Raw genomic sequence first — 27,510 nt, forward strand, 5'->3', positions numbered from 1 at the left:
GAACCAGTCAAAAGTTTGGACACACTTCCCCAGAATGGGGAACTGTACTTAGGCAGGGAGCCCCTGAAAAAGATCCATTGCGTTGTGTTTATCTATGGTCTACTTTTGTCGTATTATTATTACAGGCAACAAGAAGAAGATCCGTCTGTACCAGTTCCTGTTGGACCTGCTGAGGGACGGGGACATGAAGGACTGTATCTGGTGGGTGGACCGGGACAAGGGCAGCTTCCAGTTCTCCTCCAAGCACAAGGAGGCCCTGGCCCACCGCTGGGGCGTGCAGAAGGGCAACCGCAAGAAGATGACCTATCAGAAGATGGCCCGGGCCTTACGCAACTACGGCAAGACCGGCGAGGTCAAAAAGATCAAGAAGAAGCTGACGTACATGTTCAGCGGCGAAGTGCTGGGGAAGTCTCATTTTGACAGGAAGACCTATTTGTAGACAGAGGGGAAAAACCATAGCAAAGTGAGACAGAGTGGGGGGGGAGTGGGGGAGGGGGGGAGGGGGGGTGGATAAAGAGGTACTGTGTAATAGATGATTATGAAGGTAGAAATCCTTTTGGGATTGTTCTAATCAACAACTGCTAATCTTGTAAATAGCATTATGTGAACACCTACTGTAAATGTCGTCTCTCATTTGACAATCCTGTAGCTTCGTTGGCTTTCTACTGCTGTAAGACGTGGCCTTTGAGGATAGGTATACATGTAGGCATGTTGCTGTGCTGTTCAGCAACAATACCACCATCATACTCACACTGATATCTAGACTTGTTCTATTCCTATTATACAAGGGAGAGAGGCAGGTGCGTTTTGAATAATTAATTATCAACAGTGGAATGTTCCAGAATAGCAACACAGATGACCACTAGAGGTCCTCAGAGATCTCCCCTTTTTTTTTTTTAGACCTTCTGTCGTCAACAACTCGTGTGCACTGTGTTGGACTATGCAAAACATTCCGTGGTGACCTGTGCTGAAAAGGAACGTAAATCAAACAAAAAGACTCAAAGACCAAATGATCCATTACAGAAAAAGGGGAACTCTTTTGCATTAATGAAAGAAAGTGAAATACTAGGACTGAGGAAGCACTGACTTCTAGCTTTGACCAAAGTATTGCTTATCTAAGACAATTACAATACTGTTGTTTAACTTTCCATAACACCTAACATGTCACTTAGGGCCAAAATCCACTTTCGAATGTGTGGAAAATGATTTTTCCACTCAAACGTATAAAGTACCATGTTTGTACAGCTCAGCATTCTGGGAGGTAAGGAGAGATCTCAGCAATGATTGAACCTGAAACCGTTTAGGCGGCCTGCTGTCCCCTTGACTGTTTCTTTCCTCTCTCAACCTCTGGTCAACTCCATGTCCCTGACACAGAGGAGGGGTGAAGAGACCTGTCACCCAGAACCTTATCCTCCGCCTGTGTTCCCAGATGAGGCGCAGGCCCTTGTCTCCTCTGAGCTAGCGTGCAATCTATTCCTAGCCTAGGGACAACAACAACAATGTATGGGCATTCAACCAACCATTCAAAGAACCCTACACTCCAAATGTGTTTGATATTTGTAATACAATACTATGTTCATGTACGTATATCGTTAATTATGTGTGTGTTTATGTGTATGTGCACTGTACAATGCATCTGTGTTTGTATTATAGAATGACTCAATTACATAATGTGCATTGTGAACTTGCTTGTATATCCCCTTTGAGGACGAAACACACAACATGTGTTTTTAATTGACTCTACAATTACATTGTTCTGGGACATAACAGACTTGCGTGAGCGAAACCCTCCAGGAATCACAGCCATGTACCGACAACGCCAGTGCAGACCATGATAATATATAGACATTAGAGCAGGTTATGGGTCCCACCACCGACAGCAGACAAGGCCGGCCTCCCCAACCCCCAACAACCCCCACCAACCCTCACCAGCGTCCCCGGCCCCCACCCACCCCCACCAGCCCCCACCAGCCCCGGCATGTGGAGGCCAGACCCCCCAGAGAGAGGGGCAGTGTAAATAATGCTGGGTGATGACACACACTCTGTGACGGAGAGCCACAAAGGGGAACTAGACGACATGAGAGGCGGGATGTTGGTGAGGGCACAATCAAGAGGAAGATCGATACATCATTTGATTTTTCATCAGGGTTTTGTCCTGAAGTGAACCTAGCGAGCCTAACACAACGTGACATTAGAATTATAAGGTTCTATCTATCTCCATTTTTGTCAAAATTGAGTTTTTTTACATAATCTGATCCATTAGGTGTTTATTGGAATGGAATGGAATGGACTTTATTGTCATTGCTACAGTACAGGTACCAAACAACGAAATTTAGGAGGTACTAATGCCTGTGTGGTGTTATTTTTTTAAATGTTGACATTTTTTAGTTAGTAATTAATCCAATACAAAGGTTCCATCTCACAAAACATAGTGGAATGTAAAAACTTTGACGCTCAATATCTCTGAACTACCCTAAACGGAGATAGAACCTTATCATTCTAAGCTCACGACAAGCAAAAAGACAGAAAACCCCAAAAGAGATTGGGAACAATAAGGTATATAGTTAAAACATAAACACAACCACTGTGGAGAGACACTGTGACGCAAGCAGCAGCCACGGGGACATCCCAACAGTTCTGTACTGAACGAGCAACACAATGAGGGTCAAAATAACTATTATCATTAACACAAAACAGACGTGTTTTTTTTAGCTACTATAAGAGCCGCCTCGGGGGGCAAATGACCATAGTCTTTACAATGGTAAGCTGCTATTTACACACAACGACCACTAGTTGGCCGGCTTGTAAATTAACCTGCCTCTTACACAGAAAAACAGCAAAATAGCTTTATACTGGCTTATCCTGATGTGGTAAGGATACTGGGCGGTAGAACGCACATATCTAGGAAAAGTCATGAAAGGAGAGGCCTGAAATTTGAAATGGTAGAATCATTTCTTTACGGCTGTTCTAGTATTTTAACATGGTAGTTGATTATCAGGGCAGCATGAGGCAGATAGTCAGAAGGTAAGACAGAGACAGAGTCCTATAATGTACCATACTGTACACAGACAAACCAACAGGGTATGGGACCAGGGTGTGAGATGTGCCTTATTTGGTTGTTAAGTCTGACGTCAAACGTGACGTTTAGCAATTTCCGGGTCCAAACCAGAAATTCCCTGCACCAGAGTACTAGTGTACTACAGCGATAGAATGACAGTTCAATCGTTTTTTAGACTCGGATCTATTCATACAACAAGGGACACAACACTTTCCCGTTTTTCCCATATTTGTCAGCGTCTTTGAGCCTCGGAAAAGCGCTATATAAATATAATGAATTATTATTATTACTGAGGCATTTCGAAGAGAGCGCCTTAGCCAACGTTGGACCCGGAAACACGTCACGACTTAACAACCGAATTACCCCCAACATACCTGTTAGGAAATTCAAACACGGGGCCAAATACGGGGCCAAATACTCAAATACTCCATAAATGTTAACTCCACCCAGTCACGTCCTCGCAATCAACACTATGGACACATAGGCCTCTGCTAATAAGATGCTAAGCTTTGCTGCTGTGTCACGCAACATAATACCACTCAACTGACACAACAATAAAGGAGATATATATAGAGAGGGAGGCTATCAGACATACAGTACATATACATGTACATGTACAGTACCTCCTGTGTGGGGTTTAAATATAAAAGTCTATAAAAGTATCATGAACAGGAGGTACAGTAGTTGGCTGTTTACAGTGCGTCTGGTCAGATGCTAACACATGCTAGTAAAAGCAGCTGGAGTATGGAAAGCTAGCCACTCCATCGCTGTGATGGAAGGATTCGTGGAAGTCCAAGTTTACCAGGGGGAAAAGCACTCACATCCCTGCCAGCAGATAAAAGGAATACTCTAGCCTCCTGTCTGTTTTCTGGATCTGGGCCTTTTTTTTTTTTCAGGGTGGGGGCCAGGGCCAGGGAGCGCAGGCGAGCGCAGACAGCGGCACAGATCTGGAGGGAGAGCAGAGAGACCCTGACGCTGGACTCAGTTGCTAAATTTAACCCCTGCCTCCCATCCCCTCCCCTCCCTCCCCTCCCTCCTTCAGTCTGTCATGCAGTGGAGGTGTTTGAAGAAGGGATGGTTGAAATATCGTCTGCCGGAGGTCAGAAGGGTCTAAGCGGCGGATGGCGAGGAGGGGGGGGGGACGGGGGTTTGAGGGAGTCGGGGGAGTGGGTGGGGTTGTGAGGTTTGTTTCTTTCGCAGTATCTCATTGTTGGGACAGAGTTAGGGATTGGGTCCAGGCAGGCGTGACAAAAAAGGGTGGGGGGTTGGTGACTAGAGGGGGGGTTGTATGGGGGGACCCAGTATTAAAGGCGAGAGGTGAGGGAGGCTAGTCTGTAGAGCTTGTCTGTTACTGTCTGGGAGGAAAACTGGTTACTGTCTTGTTCAGGATGCCCGAACCAGCCAAGAAAACAGGTCAGTGCGCTCGGACGGATTTATTTTTACCATCTTTTAGCATCTTTGTCCCTAGAACAGGGAGGGAACCGGGTAAACACAAATCTAGAATCCCTTCTTCTCTTTCTTTCCTTCTTTAACAACATCCCCCCCCGCCTGACATTTGAGCAGTGGTCATCTCATGGCGTTGTTTATTTTCTTCACAGTTGCAATCAGAGTGGGTTTGGATTGTATGATTTGTGTTGCTCTTCCAAGTACTCCTCTTAAGCCCTATACCGGTATGATAGGGGTGTATGAGTACAAGTAGGCGTAGGGAGGAGTGTTCATCCATCTGAAAGAAAGAGATCTTAGCGACATATCACTTCCACCTGTGCCGTAGCTAACGTCCTCTCCACCCTACCTTCTTGGACCACACCCATCTCCGTTTGACTGTGTTCAAGTGCTAGGGACCCTGGGACAAATTCAAGTAGCTGGTTTTGCTACAGGCAAAAAGTAAACAACTATACAATACCAATATACGAAAGTATTTTTGTACTGGGGCATTATAAACAACATTATAAACAACAACAAAAAAGGAAAAAAAGAAAAACGTTGGCTATGCACAGGATATTCCCCGGTATGATATACAGTATGAACGTCACGTGGTTACGTCACATATATCTTACGCCATATCTACGTCATATCTTACGTATATCTTACGTCAATACCATGGCTATACTCAAGTCATGAGTACTGAAGACATTCACAATCTGTTTCCATGATGAGTCATGATGATGCAGTGGAGTTGTGTAAACATTGATACTGCTTTTATTGTGTGGCAATAATTGTATAGTGTACGCTGTTGTACCTAAAATAAATACTGTATCTTGTATAAGAGACTTTGATTTGACATAAATATATGATTTAGTATATTCGCAAATTACTTCACACGCCCTGTAGATCTATCAAAGAGTATGACGTTAGATCCAGAGTGTAATGTTTCAAGCACCGCTGCATTCATTACAAAAACCATCAATCATCTCACACACACTAGTCCAAAAATGCCTGACAGGATTCCAATGTGACAGAATGGCTTTCTATTGTTATTCTCCCTTCTCGATGGGAATGCATGGTGGTGAACTGTGGAAAGAGCAAATCAGCAGAACAGGTCACTCAATGCAGTCCACCTACTGAACAATAGGGCCAGGTACTCAGATATGCTCTGCTAAGACTGTCAGCATTCAGGACTCGCCAAACAGTAATAGTCATGATCTACTTGAGTAATTCAGCATTAACACTGACACCCTGCCCCATCAACAGAGCATGTGTCCTGACATGTACAGCATGTCTCGCGCCCTTTTACTGTAACAGATGGAGCAGAGGGTGGTTTTAATCAGTTTCGAATCAAAATGTAAGGCAGAACGGTTGCATTTAGATACTGTTGGTACTGTTTCAACTCATATTTACTACAGTAAGCTGCAATATGGTACATTAGTCCTGACTCTATCATGCTATAAATCAGTTGATTGTTGATTGTTTTGCGTTCTTACTTGAACTATCGGTCGGATTAGGGTTAGATTAGAGGAGATTAGATTTCAACCCTATACTATTTTAGTATTTGAATTGACCTTGATTCTGATGGAGCTGGAGTGAAATATTGGACACATAGACCGGACCTGCTGTCGGGCCCCTGCTGTTGAGGAGGAAAGTCATCCACCAGTCATCACTAGCCTGATCAAATAGAGAACACACACGGCTACAGCGAGCGGACGTACCATTCGTTCTACTGCCACCGAAATAGAGTCCAACTAATCCCTCTACTGTTGCTACCTGTGGCCCTGTCACTGCTGTGGCGTGCTGAGTGCATTTATTAGCCGGCGGCACATATGCATTCTATATTTAAGCTCATAAGGTCATCTTGCTCCATGTCGAGGTCATTCATGTAATGTGGATTTGTTGCGTGTTACCAGTTCTCTAGTCGTCAGAGGCTAAAAGAAACACCAGATATGAGTCATGGAGAAAGGCGATACTAAGAAGAGATACGTGATACGCTAGTATAGACTATAAATGTGTCATCAAGAACAAACTGGAGGTTATTAAGTGTTGTATCTTCTGATACGATACCAAGCAACGGAAACATTCATGATTTCATGATGACATTGGACTATCTTCTAGCTCTAATCTGAATCATTTAGCTCATGTCAAGATAGGGGGTAGGTATGATTAATTATCGTGGGAAAACAGGTGTGTATACAATGCTACATCTATGATTACTGCAGTTACTACGCTTTATGGCTGGACAAGGGAGGCAGCAGCAGCTTTGCCGCTAGCAAAGGTTTTATTTGTTTTTTCTACTTCAGATGGATGGCTTAAATGAGCCAAGATACCATAATCGAAGAAGTATTAGGTAAATGAGAATATTGACTAATGTAGTCCAGAACATACTGGGTATAGGCCTCATAACAACGCACCGAATGATGTTCTCACTTCAAAGCTGTCCATCACACACTGTCTGACAAGCTGGGCATCAGAAAGGGAACCCCTTTCATTCTTCACCCATCCCCCCCCTCTTCAGTCTCAGCATTTTCCAAGAAACCAAAGGCTCAAGTGGCAGAGGAGGGGGCATCGGTGGTATTTGAGGCCGAGACCGAGAAGCCAGATGCCAAGGTGAGATGGCAGTGCGACACAAAGGACATCGCCACAGATGACGACAAGTATGTCATCGCGGCGGACGGGAGCAAGCACTCCCTGACCATCCAATCGGTCACCGCGGAGGACAGCAGCGGGTATGCCGTGATCGCCGGGAGTTCAAAGGTCAAGTTTGACCTGAAGGTCAAGGAGAAGGAAGGTGCGAGAGCTTTTCAGGCTCGAGTCCAGAGCCCTTCACTCACTCCCCTTAGGCACTGTGAGAGGAGAAGTACTAAAACCCTCGAGTCCACTGAGCACCAACCCACGTGTGTAGTAGCAGTAGCACTGCTGGTTGTAATCACCACTCTGTAATCATTGTCTATGTTTACAGACAATATTCACCGTATGTTTGCACTTGTTAAAAACCAAAACCACCGAGCACTGTGTGTTCAACTGTGTGTGTGTGTGTGTGTGTGTGTGTGTGTACAACGCCTGCTTAGTCACCCACATAGACACACATGCCCTTTCAGTCTGTCAGTGTGTCCTGGTGTGGTCGTGTGTACAGGCTGATAAGGCAGGAACCGTGTCTGGGGAGCTGGAGCTGGGGCTCAGACTGGGAGCAGCTCTCTAGACGGCTCTGCCACAGAGCTGCCGTAAGTGGTTCATATCAAACTCACCCTGACGACCTTCACCCTGACACAAACAGATTGTTTCCTCATGAGTAACCACCACCACCACCGCTGCCGCCGCCATGGCCACAGCCAGGCCGCTAGCACACTCAGGATAGCCGTGAGAGGCAGCTGACAAGATGACACACCGCACGTGACATTTAAAAGAAGATTACAAAGAAATACAGTATTTGTATGATAGGTTATGCTGAGAATTAAATAATGAAAATCAAAGCCAGACATGAATTTTTATGTAATGTTGTTGCTTTGTGAGGACACAAAAAGAGGAGAAAAAAAGCAACTAGTGTATAAAGGCTTATGACATCAACTTAACCTACGGTACCAGTCAAACATTTGGACACATTTTCCCATTCAATTGAGTCCAAACTTTTGACTGGTACTGTATATTGATTGACTCGAGACATGAGTGTCCTATTTGGGGTGGCTGTGGTGCAGGAGGTAGAGCCAGTGTCTAATGATCGCAAGGTCGGCAGATCAGTGGTTCGAGCCCCAACTGCCTACATGTCGAGGTGTCCTTGGGTAAGACACTGAACCCCAAATAGCTCCCACTGAGCGGGCCCGGCGCCTTGCATGGTATCTTGGCCGCCATTGGTGTGTGAATGTGTGTGTGAATGGGTGAATGAGAGGCCACTGTAAAGCGCTTTGGAATAAGGCGCTAATATAGGTCAGTCCATTTATTTGAAACTCTTGGTTTGCAGGTGTCCCAGCTGCTAAAAAAACGGCACCCCCGGTTGATGCTCCAGCCCCAGGGGGTTCTCCAGGGGAGCCCCCCGCCCCAGTGGAGGAGGCCCCAGCACCTGTCGACCCCCCAGCCCCAGCCCCCGCAGAGACCCCTGCAGCAGTGGAGCCTCCACCAGCAGAAGGTAACGGACAGCCACAGGACACATCAGGACCTGAGGGAGGGTCCACGTTAGACATACAGGACCTTGTCTATACGATCCCTAGAGCAGATACACACCTTTGCTGTCCTGTACAGTGTTAAATGTCTTGTACAGTATTAAAAGGGTCATAATGCACATTTAGACATTGTACATTTTCAAAATGTTCACATTTTGTTGTCCCAGAGCCTGGAATTGACATTTCAGATTTGTCACAAGGATCTACAGTACACAGCCTACCGGACAGTTTCAAAGTGAAAGAATATAACATATTTTGGATTATCATTGCACTTAATTAACTTAATTAACTCAATTCAACCGATTGAGACATTTCTTTTTGCATTTGAGCAACATTTAGAAGAGCCACACCAAGAGGGGTGTCTTCTCTGTTTTTTTTTTGTTTGTTTGTTTTTTACTACGGTGAATTGAATGTATTTTGATAAATATGTTTTACAGCCTCTAGGACAATGGTGAACATGTTGAAAGGGAGTATCAACTTTCTAAAGGCACTGTAGATTAAACACATTTTTACTCCAAAATATCATAAATTCATACAAGCCTCATAGATATCCTATTGACAAACTTAGATTGTATTTAGTTTCTGGATACTTTCTTACTTCGGCCCTTAACTCCCAGTGGAGCATAGGCCATTGACGACTCGTCAGTTTCTGGATAAGTGGAAGTAAATTATCTTGTTAATAGGAAGTCTATTCAAGCCTGTCATTATGACATGTACAGTATGAGGTTGTATAAAAAGTTATTATATTTTGGGACCTTTATTAGGATAGAGATTGACAGTAAGGATAGGTCAAAGAGAGGTTGTCATGCAGGATATGGGTGGAATCGAACCAGGGACATTGCAATGACATGGTCTGCCACTTAGTGTTACCGTGCACCTTCATGTTGGCATGTACATGGCATTCATTGGCTGTATCGTATCATATATATATATATATATATATATATATATATATATATATATATATATACTGTATATATACGTATATATATTGTTTTCAAGTGAGTTAAAAAAATAAATAGGGCCATGTAAAATCTTGTACCCCATTTGACGTTTTTATAAACAATTAAAGTGTGAACATTTTAAAACTTTTTTCCCCCAGTCGGTGAACAAAGTTTACAAAAAATGTTGGCAGCTTTAGGGTTAAGAGGGTAATCAAAGGGCATATACTATAGCCACGATAGCAACTCAGTCAGGACTCTTACATTGGTTCAATCATTCATTCATTCATAAATAAACATTATTTAATGACAACGGAAATACATTTAAGTGTGGCTTAATAGGATGGCTCTGCTCTATTTAGCTCCCTGCCAAAAGTTTAACGACATAAAATATCAAATATCAAACACAGTGTGGCAGGGAGCCACCAGCCAGACACCAGCCACCCTGCCTATGCACTATTCACACTCCTCCCACCCTGCCTATGCACTATTCACACTCCTCCCACCCTGCCTATGCACTATTCACACTCCTCCCACCCTGCCTATGCACTATTCACACTCCTCCCACCCTGCCTATGCACTATTCACACTCACCCATCCCCAAAACGCTATAGAAGTATCAACTCACACACCACCCGCCTCAGAAATAGTTTCTTCCCACAGGCAGTCAGGTTGCTGAACAGTTGAACCATGCGCACTGCACTTGGCACTTTACACCCTGCACTAAGACCTTTACCCCCTGCACTAAGACCTTTACACCCTGCACTAAGACCTTTACACCCTGCACTAAGACCTTTACACCCTGCACTAAGACCTTTACCCCCTGCACTAAGACCTTTACACCCTGCACTAAGACCTTTACACCCTGCACTAAGACCTTTACACCCTGCACTAAGACCTTTACCCCCTGCACTAAGACCTTTACACCCTGCACTAAGACCTTTACACCCTGCACTAAGACCTTTACCCCCTGCACTAAGACCTTTACCCCCTGCACTAAGACCTTTACACCCTGCACTAAGACCTTTACACCCTGCACTAAGACCTTTACCCCCTGCACTAAGACCTTTACACCCTGCACTAAGACCTTTACCCCCTGCACTAAGACCTTTACACCCTGCACTAAGCACCTTGTACTGTATTGTTGTGTTGTTTGTATTGTGGACTATGTTTGTTGTGTGTGATACTACAGAGAGAGACAAGGCTGAATAATTTCATTGTATTAATACATTTAAGCAATATCGCACAAGAGGGAGTGCTGTTATACTGAATATCAGCACGGCTGTGATTGACTTCGGAACTCGGCCGTGTGTGATATTGCTTAAATGTATTAATACAATGAAATGTTATACTTTTATACAACAGTTCTACAGCGCCATTTATTAGTTAACAGTAATAAGCGACAACAGATTATGATTTGTTTGTTTATTTAATCATTTATTTTGGCTAAGCCAACAAAAAATAGTTCCGCAACTGAACTTCAACTGGATTGTTACCTAGTGACCTGAACACAAACAATAGAACACCTGTGCGGCGGAGTGATACATATAGTTGAAAGTCCCAGTGCTGTTATACTGTATATCAGCACTCATGGAATGCCTCTTGTCCAATCAAATTACTTGTTCGGAACTAACTGTAGTATAAATGACAATAAACTTGAACTTGAACTTGAACCCTATCGAACCCTGCTGTTGCTAGGTTAAACACACAGGGTGACCGAGAAGTGTCTGGGGCAGTGGGTGGGGTGACCAACAAGTATTAGCCTCATAGCCAGGGACTTCATACTGTGTAACCATGGTGGAGTGTTGCGTTACACAGCTGTCCCTGAACGCGTCATGGATGTTTTGCATATGAGTGAATCTGTCACCTGAGGGTCCGTCAACTCAACTGACGAACAGCTGCGCCGTTCCACATCGCGTGTCGTGCCTGAACTATAACGCCAGCTTAATGTATACAAATTCACAACGGAAGACAAAAATAGTCGTTTTTCCTTGGTCCCATGCATGTGTCTGCCTTCTCTCTCTCTCTCTCCTGTAACAACCTCTCCCTCTACTTCTTCTCCAGACGGTCAGCCACCTGACACCAGACAGGACCTGACAGGCCTTTTCACAGAGAAACCCCAGAGTGGCGAGGTCACCGTGGGTGAGTGGAAGCTCCAAGGGCAACACAAGGGAATAGCCTCCCTGTCTTCTGCCTGATTTGACATTTCTCTACAGTACATAACCATCCATATTGTGTCATACATACAACATAAGCTTCCTCATAAAGAATTGACAGTTGAATATCATGCTGTTCATAGAGATGGTGATATATCCACAACTATGTCCCACTATTCACAATTTATATCCAGGTGAGAATATCACGTTTATAGCAAAGGTGAACGCTACCTCACTACTGAAGAAGCCGACCATCAAGTGGTTCAAGGGGAAGTGGATGGACCTGGGTAGTAAGACTGGGAAACACCTCCAGCTCAAGGAGGTCTATGACCGCAACAATAAGGTTAATATCTATGTCTGTTATCTATGTGTGTTAGCTACTGTAACTATTACTGTGCTGTAATGCCCCTACCCTGGACACCTTCAAATCAGCCCTCAAAACGCATCTGTTCACCGAGGCCTTTGGCCCACCTAGTCTAGTTTTGTCACTGTCGCTGCCTTTTTGGTTTTCTTTGGGGGGTTTTCTGTTCTGTCTGTCTGACTTTCTGACTGTAAAAGCTGTAAAGCGTCCTTGGGTTTGAGAAAGGCCCTATATAAAACCAAGTTATTATTATTATTATTATTATTAATAAACCTATGTATGGTGTTTAGGCTCATGATAGAGAGGGCTCAGCTGTCTTATACAACGATGGATATTACATCATGTATGCTTTAGATTACAGCACTAAAATGACGTCACTGATAAATTACATATTATAACGGCCTCGTGTCTTCACCAGGTGTACACCTTTGAGATGAACGTCATTGCAGCCAAGGCTAACTACGCCGGAGGTTACAGGGTTGAGGTGTCGTCCCGTGACAAGTTTGACAGCTGCAACTTCGACCTGGTTGTGCATGGTGGGTCTCCCGCGGACCTCTACACAACGCCCTACAATCACAAAGACTGTGGCCTTATTTTGTAGACTTGTTGGTTTTATTACTCCACACTAAAGTGACTGATCAGTTATGAGTGACGGTACTGTATCTTTTGTTAAAAGTCAATAAGGTATCTCTCTCTGATCGTTCTGTCATATTCCAGAGGCCAGGCCCGTGGAAGGGTTTGACATCAGGGCAGCTTTCAGACGCACGTAAGCCTCTCATGTTTTATTGTTCTTGTGTGTTCTTGTGTGTGTGTGTGTGTGTGTGTGTGTGTGTGTTTGTGTGTGTGTATCTGTGTGTGTCTGTGTGTATGTGTGTGTGTGTGTGTGTGTGTGTGTGTGTGTGTGTGTACGCGCGTGTATGTGAAGCAAGAGTGTACAGTATACTGCAACCAAAGGGTGTCCCATCCCTTTTCACACTTATGTCAGAAAAACAATTCTACTTCATACTCTTCACATCATGACACAGGTCCTTATACAGCATTTCACTGGGTGGTTATGTTAGCCCCACTGTATGTGTACAATTATGTATTTTCAAGTGTGAATTATGATATAGCACTATACAGTAAATTAGACAAATGAAGACATGAAAACATGTTCTTAAAGGTCCAGTACAGTATGTAGATTTTAGCTTTAAAATATTGCTAAATAGCCAAGATAAATCGGTAGCCATCAAGGAATGAAAAGTAGTAGTAAAGAATGCTGTATGAGTGCTGTATCATATCTAGAGTCCACTAGCATGTCAGGCACTATTAGAGAACTTAGTTTTCAATTGTTCAGTGCAGCCAGCGCGGGTAGCAACACGCAGAACAACATGCTTAGATATTTAAGTATCTATATGGTCCTGAGGATGTGTGTGAGGAATAACTGTGTGGACATGCCAACTTGTCAGGAGTTCAGCTGCTAAGAAGAAAGGTGCAGCAGGATTAAGGTACTGTAGGAGGTGAAAGGAGGAGGAGTTTGCTGCAACACTGGGGGCTCATATTCAAACACTAGGAACTGTGATTGATATTAATACCAAAACAGAACAGAGGAGAAGGTTTTCAGCCTCTCCCCTCTTTGGAACTTTCTCTTTTTGAGTCAAACAGAACCAGTGTCTTGACATATGGAGCCTTCCTCCGCTGGGTTTGAGAAGAACAGCCATGGCCAGAGAAAAAAAGAGAGAGGGGAGAGAGGGAGAGGATTTAACCAAGCTAATCCTCTAAAGAGAGGTTAAACCCCCGCGCTGTATACAGGGTCATCCTCCGGGGGGATATGACAGCTTGGCCGTGGCTGTCGTTGTGTCAACTTTGACAAAAGCACCCTCCAGGACTGGGCGAGAGAGTCGGGAGAGTACAATCGGTGTGGGCTGCTTAGCGGTACAGCCCTCTGATTAATGTCAGTCAAGACCCCCTCTCTGATCTGCCACTGAGTCTCTGAGTCTTTATCAAAACAGCGGAGGGCCAGCTGCACAAACATCAACCCAGGCAGAGTGAGAGTTTGGTCCTGATGTCCCCTGGTGCCTGATGGTACTGGAAGTAGCAGGATGCACTGTAGACACAGAAGTAGACACCCCCGGCTTTTCGGTGTCTACAGTGCAGCCTAGTGATCGTCTGTCAAAGGACATGTATCACTGGGAGAAAGCCAGTAGGCGTTGTTGTACTGTAACTCTACCACATAAACCACCACAGACCCCCTCTTGTTTAATCCCTGATCGCTTCAGACATCAGAAGGAAGAGATAAACACTTCCCTCATCCACCATGAGGAAATCCCTTATCCCCCCCTATTGAGCAGCGTGTGGGGGATATTTCATGGGGATTTTTGTGACCAGGTGTTGAGGTTCACCTTGGGTGCTTTTGTTTTTTGTTTGGGAGGATTGTTGCTTCTTGTGGTCACTGGTTGGTTACAGGTCCAGCTAAGCAGAACCTCTCTCCGTTTAACAACCATTTATCCATCCGTCCGTTCATCGTTCATGTATTAATCCAAGTCCAGCCAATCCCTGATTCATCTCATCCATGCATACGTTATCATTTATATGTCTGTCTGCCACGTTGTCTGTCTGTTTATACTGTAGTAAGCAGTGGATCTCAAACTTGTCTTAACCTTCAAAGGTCCTGCCAGCTCCTAGGCATTTGCAGTTGTTACCCAATATTTTTCATTGATGTTCAATTCTCTCATAGTAATGTCCCTTTAGATCATTACTGTATGAAGAAACAGAATACAAGATGAAATGGAAGAAAAACCCTAACCCTAATACCGTTTACAATACATATCTCTACATTTTGTTTGTCAAAGTTTAATTTGGATCCCTAAATACAGTATGTAGTGACTATGACTATGGCCGCTACATTGTAGCTATAAACTGCAGCACAAATTTGTCTGTCATCCTCTTAGAACTGATTATGTCCTATAATCTATTAACATAATGTAATGCATGTTACATTTAGTATATGTATTTTAATGTGCACAGGACATAGTAGGAACTTGGACGGTGATGAGCCACATCCAGAAGTCAGAAGGGGACAACACAGTGCATTGTGGGTACTGATATTGCTCTTGGTTCTGTTACCTCTACAGTAGCGTGGGGGATGGGAAGGAGGAGGCAGGAGAGCTGGACTTCAGCGCTTTGCTAAGGAAGAGGTGAGTACTTTGTTTAAAGCTAGATTGTAAGTATTTTTCTAATGGCCTCCACCAATCATGAGATGTTTCTTGCAGGAATGCTTGGTGACAAATAATAATAATAATAATAATAACTTTTTATTTGTATAGCACTTTTCCTGCAAATGTTGCAGCCAAAGTATATATATAATAATAATAATAATAACTTTTTATTTGTATAGCAATTTTGCTGCAAATGTTGCAGCTCAAAGTGCTCCAATCATTATATAATCATTTATTATGATCATTCAATGATTTCTTACCAATGTCTGTCCTAAATGTTTTGTGAATAGCTGCAATGGGAACATGTTGAATTAATTAATCTTAATTAATCTTAATAAGATAAATCATCTTGCATTTATCTCTCTTGAAAATGTTCTGTTTCCTTCTGTGGACGTCACTCTGCAGAGAGTAAGTGACTCCTACAGTAGTGTGACTAACAGATTTGGGATTGAGAGTTTTTCTGTCTACCCTACTACTAATCAGATCTCCAATCAGCCTGGTTACCCAATCACACTGCATCCTAAGCATCCTGCATCCTGATAACACCACTCTGACCTCTGACCCCGGGCTAAATCCACCCAGCAAGGTCACCACCACCCCTCCTGTCCTGCAGAGGGCTCTGTCACCATGCCACCACCCGTTAGATAACAACACTGTAGAACACGTCTTTCATACTTGTTCCTATAGACAGTGTCTTTCAACCATGTTTAGTGTCACAGTAATCATTACTGGCTCTCACGACTATTATCTCCAATCACAGCTACATTTCATTTAAGAGCACTGGTATGCTACCCCCCTCCCCAATCATGCACAAGCACTGTTCCATGTCAATCAATCACTGAATGTCACATCAATAGTGGATGTTATACCCTGACATTTGATGTCATTATGTTGACATAGTCTCCAGGTGTTCTCTGGTATGATAGAAATGTGAAAGTTGACCAAATAGGTTGCATGTACAGTAGTACTGATCCATCTCTTGCTTGATTGTTAAATTATTTAGTCTGTAGTCTCCAATCTGCCTGGAGGACATTGCATTGTATTAATCCATCTGGTTTGTCTTGCCGTGCCTGTTGCTTGGGTTCTGCTTCTGAATGAGTACAGCAGTTTGGTCCATCGCCGGTAAGAAACCATCATGAATGTTGTTGTAATCACTTCTGTTTGTTTTCGGATTCTTTTAATCATTTGTGACACAAAAATGTTCTGCATCTTTCAATTAATAGAGAAGCATTGTAAGTATTGTACTAATAACTCAAGTTGTGCATGAGTACATAATAAAACATGTCCTACAGTACTGGGCTGAAGATACAAATCATAGTCAAGAATGCAGTTAAACATTCTCGATCTTCATCCTCATCCACCACCAACAGTCTCTTCTGCTCCTGTCACTCTCCCAACTTGCCCCTCGGCTGCCTAACCTTTCAACATGGCGGCCCAAACCACCAACCACGTCACTATAGGCCAGTGGTTCTCAAACCTCTCCTTGAGGACCCCCAGCCGCCCCACATATTTGATCTGTTCCACCACCAGCACACCTGATTCAACTAATCAAGTACAAATCAAATTTGCTTTGATCAGGTGTGCTGGTGGTGGAACATATCAAATATGTGGAGCGGCTGGGCGCCAAGGAGAGATTTGAGAACCACTGCTATAGGCTGTCCAATGATCAATATTGTAATGATAAAGCTTAGTGATATCTCCAGCCACTAGCTTAGCTTCTCTGACTGGACACTGTACTGTACCTGAGTTAGCTTAGCTTAGCTTCTCTGACTGTCCTGTACCTGTGTTAGCTTAGCTTAGCTTCTCTGACTGTCCTGTACCTGTGTTAGCTTAGCTTAGCTTCTCTGACTGTCCTGTACCTGTGTTAGCTTAGCTTAGCTTCTCTGACTGTCCTGTACCTGTGTTAGCTTAGCTTAGCTTCTCTGACTGTCCTGTACCTGTGCTAGCTTAGCTTAGCTTCTCTGACTGTCCTGTACCTGTGTTAGCTTAGCTTAGCTTCTCTGACTGTCCTGTACCTGTGCTAGCGCCTCCAAGGTAACCAAAGGGCCTGAGGTGGACGTCTGGGACATCCTCCTGAAAGCTCCGGTCACCGATTATGAGAAGATAGCCTTCCAGCATGGCATCACAGACCTGCGCGGTATGCTGAAACGACTGAAGAAGATGAAGAAGGAGGAGAAGAAGAGTGAAGGTTGGTGTCAGTAACAACACCAACACCCCCAAGGCAGAGAATTATTGATGAATGAATAACTTTGCTTCCTTCAGGCTAAGAAAGACTCCTCTGTAAGTTAGGCCTATAGTTATCTGTGCTCCCATTAATGAGCAAAGCCCTGGAGAGACAAGGCTATAAAGAGGACAAAGCAACATTCATTAGAACAGAGAAGTGATAAGTTATTGTTGACTGTGCCAAAACAGTAACTCTCCCTGTATCCTCAATCTCTAGCGTTCCTGAAAAAGCTGGATGCTGCCTACCAAGTGGAAAAAGGCGGCAAAATCCAACTAGCCATTGAAGTGGCGAATGAGAATGTAGAAGTGAAATGGCTGAAGAATGGACAGGAGATTAAACCAACTGGAAGGTAGCCAGAGGGGTAGAGAATGTTAAAAATAACAATAAAAATACTGAATTGAGTTACTGCTATGCAATATCCATTATAAATGTACAGTTACATAATTACTTGAAACATTAAGAAATGCAATTATATTTCATAAAATTGCTACATATCATACATCCACATTTTCTCTCCCCTCTCCCCACAACACATGGATGGTCTGTCACTAACCCTCCATCAACAGCAAGTAAGTGACGCCATCTATTCAAAGTACAATCTACAATATTTGTTTCTACCATAGAAAAACAATGCATGAAAAACGAAAGATGTGTTGTCGTTCATTAACACTAGACAGCCGTGCCTTTTTACCTACTAAAAGAGCCGCCTAACCCTTTTACAATGCAAAGCTGCTATTTACACACAACAACCACTAGTTGGCCGCTTGTAAATTAGCTTCCTACACAGAAAAACTGCAAAATAGCTTCATACTAGCTTATCCTGATGTGATTTTGAAAATGTAAGGATACTGGGTGGTAGAACGCACATATCTTGGTAAAGTCATGAAAAGAGGGACCTGAAATTTGATCGAGTGCAAAGATATAAAATGTTTCTTTACTCACATGGCTGTTCTAGTGTTAACAAAAGCTCCTGTCCACGTACCAGGTATATCTTTGAGAGTGTGGGCAACAAGCGGTTCCTCACCATCAACCACTGCTCGCTGGCAGACGATGCAACGTACACCTGCGTGGTCGGGGATGAGAAGTGTGCCACAGAGCTCTTCGTGAAGGGTAAACGTTTCTTCTTTCTAAACGTTGCTTCTTTTCATCCCATTTGATATACTCTTCAGCTCCAGCACCTCAGCTAAGTCTGATTACGGATGAGCGGTGGTATTTTCACTATTTTGATTGAAGGGAAAATGTTAAAACAACTGAGGGGAAACGATCCAGAGCCCTTACGTCCAAAGGCCCATGACGCATCATGTTTACCCATAATGCCGTGTGTTTGTAGAGCCTCCTGTGCTGATCCTCAGGCCCCTGGAGGACCAGATGGTGATGATGGGAGAAAGGGTGGAGCTGGAGTGTGAGGTGTCCGAGGAGGGGGCCCCTGTGAAATGGTAAGCCACTTTAAGCCATCTTAACCCACAAATCAAACCCTAGCCAACGTGCAAAATCTCCTGAGTCAGGACACCACAAGATTGCGATCAGGGGGGTATTCCATCAATGTTGCAAAAGGAAAATCCAGGCTTATTTTTGACAAGTCTTGTGAGATTTATCCAAATAAGCCTGGATGTTTTGATAAGTCTCGCGAGACTTGTCAGAATAAGCCTGGACTTTCCTTTAGCAACATTGATGGAATACCCCCCTGGTAGACTTGTTCAAATCACAATCACATTAGGCAAAGTTAAAAAAAAAAAAACGTAAAAAAAAAAAAACGTTTGATTTCTCTGGCTACCATGCAACAGTATTACTTATAGAATATAGGACTAAAGTATGCAAGGTATGCTATAGACATATCATCAGACATATCATATTTGGTTTAAATTGTATGTCTACAACACTTGAAATGAGATCTGTCTTCATGCTGTTTCTCCCTATGGAATCCCTATAAGAAAGTTTGTTTACTATTTTGTTTACCATTATGTTGGTTCTGACACAGTAAATAACAATGAATGTTGAAAGGAATGTGGCTTCTGAGTCTGTACTGCCTGGTGCACGTTCATGACACGTCCGGTAGATGGCATTTGTTATCTCTTGTGGGCTGCAGGTGTTACTCATCCCCCTGGTGACTTCTCTGATTGACAGACATATGCTGGCCTGTCTGGCTGTCTATATCACTGTCAGAGCCATAAATCAAAGCCAGCAGTAAATTATCAGCCATAGGGAAAGGTCACACAGACCTGTTTGCACCTCCCATGTGTCCTTTATCTGATCGAGAAAGTCATGGTGAATTATGGTCACCAAACCAAAATAATGTTGGAATAGTGCCCAAAGATCGGTACAGAAATAGCATCCGTCTGCAAGATCTATGGGAAAATATAGATTATCACCAAAACACTCTATTAATAATGTGAGGTAATATGTGAGGAATTGGGTCATTGCCTCTGAGGAATTTGTTATATGAAATTGTACAGAAATGATGACAATTGCAATGGCTACATTTCACAGTAAAAAAAAGACAAATGTTAACAAACAAAACAGTGTTGTTAAATGCAGATTCAATTGATCAGAAAACAGAACAGAATTTGAGACTATGAGTGATGATATGGATCTTTAGTAATCGATTTAGTAATCTAAAAATTAATTAGACCCCTATACTTTCTATACTATCTATTTTTATATAGATTATAGATAGTTTCTTTTTATTTTACTACTCAATCTTTTCAGTTTGTAAAGCGTCTTTGAGTGTCTAGAAAAGCCCTATATAAGTCTAATGTATTATTATTATTATGATTATTATTATTATGATTATTATTATACAGGGAGAAAGACGGCGTGGAGTTGACCAGAGACGAGGCCCTCAAGAGAGACTACCGCTTCAAGAAAGACGGCCGCAAACACATACTGATCATCAACAACGCCACTAAGGAGGACTGTGGTCACTACACGGTTAAGACCAACGGAGGCGAATCTGTGGCTGAGCTCCTGGTGTCAGGTAGGTACTTACGTCAGAACAACAAAACACAAACAACACAAACAAAAATATGACATTACATAAAACAGGTGTCCAGACAGACACTTCACTGTCAGATCCATAAAACATGTCCTACAGTACTGGGCTGAAGACACAAATAAATCATAGTCAAGAATGCAGTTAAACATTCTCGATCTTCTTCCACATCCACCACCGATAGTCTCTTCTGCCCCTGTCACTCTCCCAACTTGCCCCTTGGCTGCCTAACCTTTCAACATGGCGGCCCAAACCACCAACCACGTCACTATGCCAAGGTTGCGGCACAAACAAAAGACCAAATGCCAGCTAAAGTTAGAAGACATGGCCCATATATATTGTGTCTGAAGGGTACAGGTGACTCTCGCTGTTTCTGTCTCCTTCTCTATTTCCTCTCTTCTCTCCTAGCTACTGTATTGTGCCGGATGTTTAATTTTGTTCTACACTGTGCATGTACTGAAAACCGTAAAAATGTTTGACAAGAATTGTTTTCAGGTGATAGTTTTGCAGTGTCTCAATAAACGTTGAGGCTACATCTTCTAGGGTAGTTCACATCAACCAGACTATCCATACCATAGACGTCTATAGTCTGCTTGCTTGAATATTCATTCTAAACATTATATCTTCAGTGCAGTAGGTATACTTTGAAGAACGTATTATGTATGTGAAATGACTGCTTTGAATTCCTCTGAATACATGGACAGGTTTCTCTGGATCAACGTTTACATTAGGTTTGGATGGTGACACCAAACTGAACATAGACTTAACACTAGAACACACATGGGTGGGGTCATTTGACCCTGTGAGTAAAATGTTTTTTCTGTGCAGGAGGAGGCTAATTTACAAGCCGGCCAACTAGTGGTCGTTGTGTGTAAATAGCAGCTTTCCATTGTAAATGATTTGACCCCCGAGGTGGCTCTTATAGTAGGTAAAAAAAGGCACGGCTGTTCCAGTGTTGAATGTATGTAACTACATAGTAATAACTGTGGTGTCAACATTGTACTTACATAGTAATTACTATGAGTTGTAACTGCTACAGTATGTAATTACAGTCTAGTGGTATCAGTTACACTAAGTGGCTATGCGATTGGTCTTCTTAATCAATGTCAAAACTCTGTCTCCCTGGCAATAGATACAGTATATACAGTATATATAGATACAGTATAACTGTAAAAATAGTCAAAGTTAACACTAAATATCCCAGTGCATTCCCTTGTGTAATAACCGACTACGCTAGGTTGTCATTACATAGCAGTTACATAGCAGCTACTATGTAAGTACAATGTTGATACCACAGTTATTACTATGTAGATACATACATGATTGTCAACCACATTGTGATTCACGAAGACAGTTGGGTGATGATTATCAACGGCGATGCTTAGAGAACTTTCAATTTCAACCCACAGGCGACGATATAGGACTGTTGGATGCTGATGACTGTTCAGAAGCAACCCTAAGTGAACCTAGGAAAATAACTGCAAACTGTCAAGGTCTAGAAACCTATAGAAACTTTGTAAACCTTCCCGTGACTGAACCACAACCATCAATCATCAGTCACGTTTACAAAGTACTATTACAGAACTATTACAGAACATCAAACGTTAATTTTTAACCATCTCATAACAACAACAAAAATCTGTACCACCTTAACATGACCAAACCTTCCCAGGCGGTATGTACGTAGGTGTTAATAGAAGGTGAGACAGTCTTTTATACTGTCCTAAAGTGAACCAAAAAAAAGCACAACTTTAATATATTTTAATCAGAGTCCAATAGAAATAACTTTCATATATGAATACGGATACCCCCAGTGGTTGTTCAAACCTGATATCGGGTCCTTTTCTCTCAGCCAACTTTAGTTTATCTGGGCTTCTAATCAAACACAGAGGGTGCCAAGAAGTACCAGCTGCCAATGTGCCGCGGGGATCAACGCCTCCCCCAGCATAGCTCCCATTATACTCCCGCTGGGTAGCATAGCCCTGTCAACTAACTTCATTTCCCTGTAACCTTCATTAGGAGTGTGGTACTCTGATGATTTTGCACACTGTCACCTACCGTCAGCTACCTTAACTCCCCGGGTTCTCCTCCTCCCCTTAGTTGTGACAGACTACGCTCCTACTTCCTTCATTGATGTTTTGAAGCTTTCTTCTTTTCTATAAACCACCAGATGTCTCTGTCTGTCTGTCTGTCTGTCTGTCTGTCTGTCTGTCTGTCTGCATCTGTGGTTATCCTACACAGTCTAATGAATCTATAAATCTAAGATCTCAATGAAAATATCAATGAAAATATAAAGCGATCTAAAGCTAAGATAAAGCTACAATCTTAAAAACCACACATATTTTACTCTGACAGACTTCCCGTACCACGTAGGCTAAACTGTGGTGTACTGTACACATGAGGGCCAGTCACGATGGTGATTCCAGTGTCTAACCTATGACCTCTGACCTCGTAGAGAAGGAACTGGAGGTGTATCAGAGCATCGCTGACCTGACGGTGAAGGCGAAGGACGAGGCCGTGTTCAAGTGTGAGGTCTCTGATGAGACCGTGAAGGGAGTCTGGTTCAAGAATGGCGTGGAAGTAAAGGCTGATGACAGGACCCATATCACTCATATCGGCAGGTGAGCATTCCCATGGTAACCCTAGGGTACAGTAGGTCTGTTGGGTAAGGTGAAAATACAAACCAAAATAGTTTTCTCTCCATTTAGGATCCACAAACTGACTATTGATGATGTAAAATCTGACGATGAAGGGGACTACACCTTTGTCCCAGAAGGCTACGCTTACAACCTCTCTGCCAAACTCAACTTCCTGGGTAACACACCAAAACATTGACAAACACAGAATATCATTGATAAGAGCAATTTTTGGGGGGGATTTGATGAATTCATGACATTTGTTTGGTTTTTTACAGAGGTCAAGATCGACTTTGTGCCTCGTCAAGGTATACTTTATTCTTCATCGGAACTGCCTCTTATTGCATTACAAAGATTATACTTCAAATACTACTTGATATGTGGATCTAACACACAATGTTTCCTGAAGATCCTCCAAAGATCCACCTGGACTGCATGGGTCGCACCGGTGAGTCCACCATCGTGGTGGTGGCTGGGAACAAGCTCCGCCTGGATGTGCCCATCACTGGAGACCCCGCCCCCACCGTGGTCTGGACCAAGACCGACAAGGTAAAGTAGACGGTCGGCTGTGGCTCAGGTGGCTCAGGAGGTAGAGCTGGTGTCTAATGACACCAGCTCGGCAGTTCGAACCCCAGCTGGCCACGTGTCGAGGTGTCCTTCGGCAAGACACTTAACCCCAAATTGCTCCCAATGAGCGGGCTGGCGCCTTGCATGGTAGCTTGCTGCCATTGTTGTGTGAATGTGTGTGTGAATGGGTGAATGAGAGGACATTGTAAAGCACTTTGGAATAAGGCGCTATATAAGTCTGTTTGCCTCTATTTCAATGACTGTATGTCCAGATCACAGCGCCATAGCATCTAGGAAAGGCTTTCTGTGAGAGGACTGAACCCGCGTTTACGAAGTGTTTTCTGACCTACTACTAAGCCTTATATCTGTCTTCTGATATTAACAATATAAAAATGACATGGGACTAGACTAGTGTTGAGAAATGTAATTTGATATTGTTTACGTTAATATTTTGTGAAACAATTACAACAAGAGATAAAAGCTAGTTCAGTCCTTTTCTCTGACGCTACTGTATCACTGATAATTTAACTTGCTTCAGTAACTGAATTAACATGTCGGTTGAGACATTCTGTCACGGGTGAGAGGGTGCCATCCGAATTCCTCACCTATCCAGACAGGTAGGAGACTCTGCAGGTGGCTGACAGCGTTAATGCCCTCAGGTGATTGGTCGATTGGCTGGGTACAGGAGGTTTGTTGGGGGGAAGGGGAGGACGAGAGGGGAAGTAGTATCCCTTCTGGTCTCCTCTCTCCCTGGCTTTTATGCTGTGCTGCTCTGCTGCTCTGCTCATGTAGGCTAGCTCTGCGAAGCCGGAGGGTGTGATGGTCCACACCTGGGAGAGTCTGGGAGACAGGACAGTGAGTGCAGCCACACCGTTCACACGCAGATGCTTTGTCTCGGCAACACTTAATAACAGCTTTCATTTATAAGCCCTTTCTAAGCCATTATTAAATAATGAACTCACTATTAACACATTGTTATTGCAACATTGCTTAATGCTTAATGAATTATGAATACTTATATATTCATAAAGATACTAATTATTTGTAGTGGTGTCAATCAATTACATTTTTTTAAATCAAGTTAATCACAATCATATTTTGCGATTAATCAGATTAGTCATGATTAATCACACATTCAAAATACTAGTATTTACTTGTATTTTGAGGGGGAGATAAAAAAAAACATGTGTGGTGTTAGAAATGCATGACAAACTGGTTAATTATTTTATTTATTTTTTACTTTATTATAACATCTCAGCTCAGTTTTGATGATTTCTGAATAAGATTAAATTAAAATATAATTATAATTATAATATTAGAGAATTTTAGGTTACATTTGAGCTTGAACTTTAGATTAGGTACTGCAAAAATCTGCAAACTACAAATGCTAAAACAAAAGGCTTATCATTTGGAAATGATCATAAACTGTTACCTTCGCATCTATTTCAAAATCATTCAAAAGATTGCATGTAGTGGTATGTAGTGGTATGTAGTGGTATGTCCATCCATGCCTATCAGGTAAGAGCATGTTCTGAATCCTCCACTAACATGAGAGACGCCAAAAGGGAAACACCAGAGGGAGACAGTAAGTATGAGCCGCCTTTGCATGTCGACCTCACCTGAGGCAAAGACTGAATTTACAACTGACCCGGGTAAATTCCTCCCAACCAGTGTGTTTGGGGAAATGCCATCCTTAGTTGATCCTCTGTCAGCTGGTCTTGACAAGTAAGCAATCTCATCAGCTCAGTATAATGATGAGGAGAAGCTGCTTCATTTGCGACGGATCGGGCATTCCCTTTGGAGTTGATCACTAGATCAGCATGTTGAAGGAGGACGCGGACAGTAATCGGTGCTGCTCATGTCCCGTCTGTCTTCATGGGGTCAGGTGATCACTGACGGAGACGGGCGGGTCCACGTGGAGAGCACCAAGGGCCACTGTGTCTTCACCATCGAGGGAGCCGACAGGTCAGACGAGGGCGTCTACTCTGTCATCGTACGCAACGCTGCCGGAGAGGACAAGGCCGACATCAACGTTAAAGTTGTTGGTAGGATACAGTACTGTTGCCGCACTCATCATTGAAACAATTTGTTTTCTCCTTGTTGAGCAAAGTCGGGGGAAGCAATCAGCCTTTTCTAGTTCATTCTATAGTTACGTTTCTGTTCTGCTTGTTATTTTCACGACCTTTTCTGTCCCCCCAGATGTACCAGACCCCCCCCAGCTCCCCAGGATCCTCAGCGTTGGAGAGGACTCCTGTGTTGCCCAGTGGGACCCCCCCCTGTGTGATGGGGGTCAGCCAATCATTGGTAAGATACCATAACATGAAGAATGGGTCAATAGGTGACCATATCTGTCTAGGTGTTAACACTAGAACAGCCGTGCTTTTTTTTTACCGCCTTCTTTACAATGGTAAGCTGCTATTTACACACAATGACCACTAGTTGGCCGCTTGTAAATTAGCCTGCCTCCTACACAGAAACACAGCAAAATAGCTTTATACTAGCTTATCCTGATGTGATTTTGAAAATGTAAGGATACTGGGTGGTAGAACGCACATATCTAGGAAAAGTCAGGAAGAGGGTCCTGAAATTTGATCGAGTGCAAAGATATTAAACATGTTTTGCTCACAGGGTCAAAAGACCCATGGCTGTTCTAGTGTTAAGTGTGTTCTACTGTATGCATGTACAGTATAGTTCTGAGCACAAAGCTCTCTGTTTTATTGCAGACAGTAACAAAGAAAAAATATATAGAATTGATCTATTAAATACATGTCTCAAGTGTTGTTGTGCAGTAATGGTGTTCTACGTGTTCCTCCTAGGCTACGTGCTGGAGAGGAAGAAGAAGAAGAGCTACCGGTGGATGAGGCTCAACTTTGACCCCTACACAGAGACGACCTACGAGGCCAAGAAGATGATCGAGGGAGTGCCCTATGAGATGCGTGTTTATGCCGTCAACGCCATTGGCATGTCACGCCCCAGTGCCCCCTCACAGCCCTTCGTACCGATTGGTGAGTTTTTCTTCTTCCCTTGCGGATTTTAACTGGCCCTTGTTGCCATGCTTACATGCTGGATCCAATCATCATAGGTTGTCTAGGAACCTCATAAAGTGAGATGTTTTTTTTGTATTATGTTCTGTTCCAAAGCTCTGTACCTAAATACATGGAGGTATGCAGTATTGTGTAGGTTTTTCATGGGGGTAGGAGATAAAGATTGAAGTTTTGTATGAAACGTACATTCCCTGGCTTTTCAAATAAGGTTTTGAGGTCGCAATCAGTAGCTATGATCTTTGTTACAGTAGACTGGGACAGAGATTGTTTATTTTTCACACACTGTAGCAAAGAGAATGATAGATGAGAATATTCACACACACAGAGTCGTGTTTGACCGGTGGTCATGCTGGAATTGTCATATTTCATGTTGTCACTCCTGAGGATGGTCCCACTGAGGATCAGTGGTGTTTGACCTGTGGTCTTGCTCATGCTGGGGCACAGTCATGTGCTGTATTTATTTATTTATGTATTTATGTATGTAGGTTATTCCTTTTTTTAAGTTATTTTTTCTGAGTGGGACATTCCCACTCATATTTTTCATTTTATTGGACAGATATAGTGAAGACAGACAGGAAAGTAAGGAGAAGAAGGGAGAGAGAGGGGGCATGTCAGCAGGGCATGGGCCAGATTCGAACCCATGCCGACATGGGCATATGTGTGCACTGTAGACCGCTGTGCTAGACCACTGGACCACCCCAGGCCACGGTGTGGGTATTCCTGAGGAGGGTCACTCTGAGGCAGTGGTGGAC

At 43.2% G+C, this 27,510-nt stretch overlaps 2 protein-coding genes across 2 annotated transcripts in view; both read left to right on the top strand.

Moving 5' to 3' along the window:
* spi1b (Spi-1 proto-oncogene b) overlaps positions 1-439 on the top strand; it is a gene marked incomplete at both ends in the record, with an annotated part of 8,000 nt that extends 7,561 nt beyond the window's left edge. Inside the window, one exon of the mRNA XM_080528300.1 lies at positions 126-439. Coding sequence (XP_080384426.1) covers positions 126-439 — 314 coding nt within the window. The remainder of the gene's footprint in view (positions 1-125) is intronic.
* A 4,007-nt stretch (positions 440-4,446) lies between these two features.
* mybpc3 (myosin binding protein C3) overlaps positions 4,447-27,510 on the top strand; it is a gene marked incomplete at both ends in the record, with an annotated part of 40,766 nt that continues 17,702 nt past the window's right edge. Inside the window, 21 exons of the mRNA XM_080528084.1 lie at positions 4,447-4,471; positions 7,005-7,277; positions 7,764-7,846; positions 8,445-8,655; positions 11,649-11,726; positions 11,935-12,083; positions 12,520-12,637; positions 12,819-12,867; positions 15,218-15,277; positions 17,323-17,486; positions 17,739-17,871; positions 18,508-18,632; positions 18,853-18,958; positions 20,324-20,496; positions 22,967-23,132; positions 23,220-23,326; positions 23,426-23,455; positions 23,557-23,696; positions 25,600-25,759; positions 25,914-26,018; positions 26,531-26,719. Coding sequence (XP_080384210.1) covers positions 4,447-4,471; positions 7,005-7,277; positions 7,764-7,846; positions 8,445-8,655; positions 11,649-11,726; positions 11,935-12,083; positions 12,520-12,637; positions 12,819-12,867; positions 15,218-15,277; positions 17,323-17,486; positions 17,739-17,871; positions 18,508-18,632; positions 18,853-18,958; positions 20,324-20,496; positions 22,967-23,132; positions 23,220-23,326; positions 23,426-23,455; positions 23,557-23,696; positions 25,600-25,759; positions 25,914-26,018; positions 26,531-26,719 — 2,644 coding nt within the window. The remainder of the gene's footprint in view (positions 4,472-7,004; positions 7,278-7,763; positions 7,847-8,444; positions 8,656-11,648; positions 11,727-11,934; positions 12,084-12,519; positions 12,638-12,818; positions 12,868-15,217; positions 15,278-17,322; positions 17,487-17,738; positions 17,872-18,507; positions 18,633-18,852; positions 18,959-20,323; positions 20,497-22,966; positions 23,133-23,219; positions 23,327-23,425; positions 23,456-23,556; positions 23,697-25,599; positions 25,760-25,913; positions 26,019-26,530; positions 26,720-27,510) is intronic.

The sequence above is a fragment of the Nansenia antarctica genome, assembly GCF_963989245.1.
Source record: "Nansenia antarctica genome assembly, chromosome: 4".
NCBI lineage: Eukaryota > Metazoa > Chordata > Actinopteri > Argentiniformes > Microstomatidae > Nansenia > Nansenia antarctica.